General features: G+C 40.0%; 1 protein-coding gene across 1 annotated transcript; it reads right to left on the bottom strand.

Moving 5' to 3' along the window:
• Positions 1 to 1,791: 1,791 nt before the first annotated feature.
• Positions 1,792 to 3,735, bottom strand: LOC127643397 (galactose-specific lectin nattectin-like). Its single transcript, XM_052126090.1, has 4 exons — positions 3,658 to 3,735; positions 2,842 to 3,216; positions 2,390 to 2,475; positions 1,792 to 2,295 (listed from the first exon to the last, which is right to left on the bottom strand). Exons 1-4 carry the CDS (start codon positions 3,713 to 3,715, stop codon positions 2,167 to 2,169), a joined length of 648 nt encoding a protein of 215 aa, XP_051982050.1. The 5' UTR covers positions 3,716 to 3,735; the 3' UTR covers positions 1,792 to 2,166.
• Positions 3,736 to 3,958: the final 223 nt, after the last annotated feature.

The raw sequence follows: 3,958 nt of genomic DNA, 5'->3' as shown, positions 1-3,958 counted from the left end.
ACATGGACATGAGCAGGCCAGACCCAGAGTCTTTTAAGGAGCATTGTTACACCACTGATCTGATGCTCTGGGTTACTAAGATCACTGCCCATGTCATCAGCAGGTCTGTTGGTAGCCTGGTGTCCAAAGATCATCATCTCTGGCTCAACATTACAGAGATTCGGTACAAGGACAAAGCTGTGTTGCTCGACACTCCAGTGTTGCAGCAGGTCCTCTTCAGTGACAAACAGCTAAAAAACAGTCGCAAGCATACAAGCAGCTATTGCCGAGGTGAGTTGCCTCTGTGATGCAACCGGCTTGCTCATGCTCTTCCTCAAGGTGGCGCCCTAATGAACTCAGTGCCCATGCTGCTCCAGCTCCCCTGAAAGTGGAAACTGACCCAGTTTTATACGCCCCAGTGGCCATGGCCTAAGCCTAATATATTTCTCTCCAGCCTGGATTCAGACATTGTTGTGGATGCCCGAGGCACAAATACAAGCAAAATTAAGCTCAGTTGTCTAACAAGGCTACATGCTTCAGTTGAACCAGACACTCACAAATTCTCTGTTAAAGATGGTTACTAGAGACAGATCTTGTCTCATATCAGCCCTTTGGACTGGTTTGTGTCAATTGACTTGAGAGATAGATATTTTATGCACAAATACCCCCTTTCATACATTTTCAGATCTCTCCAGAGATGTTCAATCGGGATCAAGTCTGGGCTCTGGCTGGGCCACTCAAGGACATTCACAGAGTTGTCCAGTAGCCACTCCTTTGTTATCTTGGCTGTGTGCTTAGGGTGGTTGTCCTGTTGGAAGATCAACCTTCACCCCAGTCTGAGGTCCAGAGCACTCTGGAGCAGGTTTTCATCAAGGATGTCTCTGTACATTGCTGTATTCATCTTTCCCTCGATCCTGACTAGTCTCCCAGTTCCTGCCACTGAAAAACACCCCCACAGCATGATGCCACCACCACCATGCTTCACTGTAGGGATGGTATTGGCCAGGTGATGAGCGGTGCCTGGTTTCTTCCAGACATGACATTTTCCATTCATGCCAAAGAGTTCAATCTTGGTATCATCAGACCAGAGAATTTTGTTTCTCATGGTCTGAGAGTCCTTCAGGTGCCTGTTGGCAAACTCCTGGTGGGCTGTTATGTGCCTTTTACTGAAGAGTGGCTTCCGTCTGGCCACTCGACCGTACAGGCCTGATTGGTGGAGTGCTGCAGAGATGGTTGTTCTTCTGGAAGGTTCTCCTCTCTCCACAGAGAAACACTGGAGCTCTGTCAGAGTGACCATCGGGTTCTTGGTCACCACCCTGATTAAGTCCCTTCTCCCCCGATCGCTCAGTTTGGCCAGGCGGCTCTAGGAAGAGTCCTGGTGGTTCCAAACTTCTTCCATTTACAGATGATGGAGGACACTGTGCTCATTGGGACCTTCAATGCTGCAGAAATATTTTCTGTACCCTTCCCCAGATCTATGCCTCGATACAATCCTGTCTCGGAGGTCTACAGACAATTGCTTTGTTTGTGCTCTGACATGCCCTGTTATCTGTGGGACCTTATATAGACAGGTGTGTGCCTTTCCAAATCATGTCCAATCAACTGAATTTATGACAGGTGGACTCCAATCAAGTTGTAGAAACATCTCAAGGATGATCAGTGGAAACAGGAAGCACCTGAGCTCAATTTTGAGTGTCATGGCAAAGGCTGTGAATATCATGTACATGTGATTTTTTTTTTTTTTTCATTTTTTTTTTTTAATACATTTGCAAAGATTTCAAACAAACTTCTTTCATGTTGTCATTATGGGATATTGTTTGTAGAATTTGAGGAATTTAATCCATTTTGGAATAAGGCAGTAACATAACAAAATGTGGAAAAAGTGAAGCGCTGTGAAAACTTTCTGGATGCTCTGTATATTAATATTGTTTTGATGTCTTTCAGGGGGGAACAAGACATAATTAGGAGGGTCAAAGCCCACCCCCATAATTCACACTTTGTTTGCATTGCATTTTATAACTGCTGTATACAGATTATACTATGGACTATTTGAAACTTTAAGAAATATCAATGACTTTCAGCATCTCAATCATATACCTAATCAGCTTATGAAAAAGCACAAGCATTCAGTTATTACTATACTATTATTCCCATGCAAATATAATTTCTTATGCGTTTCTTCACTGTTTAATGGCAAGTCTGATCAGTGGTATCGTTCTTCTGGACCTTCTTTTGGAAGACATTTCCATCTGATTGGTTTGTCCATGACAGTGTTGCATTTTCTGGAAACCCCTTCTCGTTCAGTTTCTGCTCAATCTGAAGAAAACAAACAGACGTTTATTATTAAATACTCTTGCAAAGTATTTCAGTTATCCATGTTAATATACTGTAGATCCCCTTAAGAACTCACCTTCTTTAAAATCTCCTTCTTCACTTCAGGATCATTCACATTTTGACTTGATTTTATTTCAACTCGCACAATCTGTGTTTTTATCTCTGAGTGAACAAAGAAAAACACACTTTGATGCACATGAGAAATAATAATAATAATATAAGATAGTAGATTATTTTCTATGAAGGACATCTAGTTAATGAATTTGTCTGCCATATTTTGGCTGGAACATCAGAACAATCAAACACTTTAGCTATGTTTGAAATAACATGCATACTCTTTAATATTTATGCCATATAGAGAGTTTTCTGTGCACATTATCCACATTTGATGTATGCATGAAATAAAACAGATGACGACCAACAGAGCCCACTGTGAGGAATACTATAACACACAAAGCTTGTAACAATCCAGATTTAAGGTAAGTTTAATTCGCTGGTCATTTTGTCCAGTAATTGTCAAATATTCACCTTTGTGGCAGATGGAAGTGTATTCAACACTACAATCCTCATCGCACCAGAATCCATCAGTACATGTTGACGCACAGAATTGTTTGCCATTATAGTTGTTCGGCTGTCCAGAAGCCCACCATCTGAACGTGAAGCTGCTCTGATCAGACCAGATCCATGGAGCTCCTGCATCTGTCTTATAGAGTCCAATCCATATATATTTACTTTGCATATCTTTGGGTACAACTTTTACGATCTCACTGACATCCGTCTGGTCATTAATGGTGGCCAGGTCAGTGTAATGTTGTCTGCAGTATGTTTGTGCGGTCGTCCAGGTCATATTCACAGGAATAAAGTAAAACTTGGGAGGCTGAGAGCTGACATGGAGACTCAGAACTGTGGAAATAATGAAGGAATAATTCAGCAAAAATAGAAAATAGAAAGATCGGTCATTTTAAGAATATTCTGGGCACTCTTTTACATATAATGAAAGTGAATGGAGACTGGGGTTGTGAAGCTCATAAAGGAAAATAATATATAATAATAAATAATCCGTACAACTCAATCCATTAAGGAAAGACATTACTAGAGGATTGGAAAACGAGGATAAGTAGATGAGCAACGTATATTACAATAAAATCTTGCAACGCTTATAATTGAGAGGTTACCACAGACCTTTTTACAATATACATAATGTAATTAACAGTAATATAGAGCTAGTCTACATCACACCATTGCTTATATTGCATTTTATTTGCAGCAGCTTTAACACTACATCATACTGCACTTGGCTAAATGCAAATGCAAGACATAAACATAAAAAACTGTGAAACTGACCTGAAAACAGAACAAAGAACAGATGAATCCTCATGATGAGACAGCAATGAATGACCATCCAAACTCAGAATAAGACTTATCCAGTTTGTCTGTTTCATGTGAATGTGTCACTCTCTATTAAAGGTAAGTGAGAGTGTTTGCATATTTGACATTAAAATAACATTCAGGGAGTGTGAGCAGAATTTTCCATTGATGTGTCACTCAATATTCAGATTAATCATCTATAAATTAAAGCAGTTTTTCAATGGGCTATTTTTTATTATTTTTTTCTTAAAGAGGTGAATCCTAATTATAAATGTAT

This window comes from Xyrauchen texanus, chromosome 1, assembly GCF_025860055.1.
Source record: "Xyrauchen texanus isolate HMW12.3.18 chromosome 1, RBS_HiC_50CHRs, whole genome shotgun sequence".
Lineage (NCBI taxonomy): Eukaryota > Metazoa > Chordata > Actinopteri > Cypriniformes > Catostomidae > Xyrauchen > Xyrauchen texanus.
Note: the sequence above shows the minus strand (reverse complement) of the source record. Positions and strands in the feature narration are given on the sequence as shown.

Bases quoted from the DNA above. Each gene is read 5' to 3' on its own strand.
- LOC127643397 (XM_052126090.1), bottom strand. From the start codon at position 3,715: ATGGTCATTCATTGCTGTCTCATCATGAGGATTCATCTGTTCTTTGTT. The intron at 3,217-3,657 runs GTCAGTTTCACA...TTATTTCCACAG, and splicing joins GTTCTTTGTTCTGTTTTCAG to TTCTGAGTCTCCATGTCAGC. The intron at 2,296-2,389 runs GTGAGTTCTTAA...TGTTTTCTTCAG, and splicing joins AGAAGGAGATTTTAAAGAAG to ATTGAGCAGAAACTGAACGA.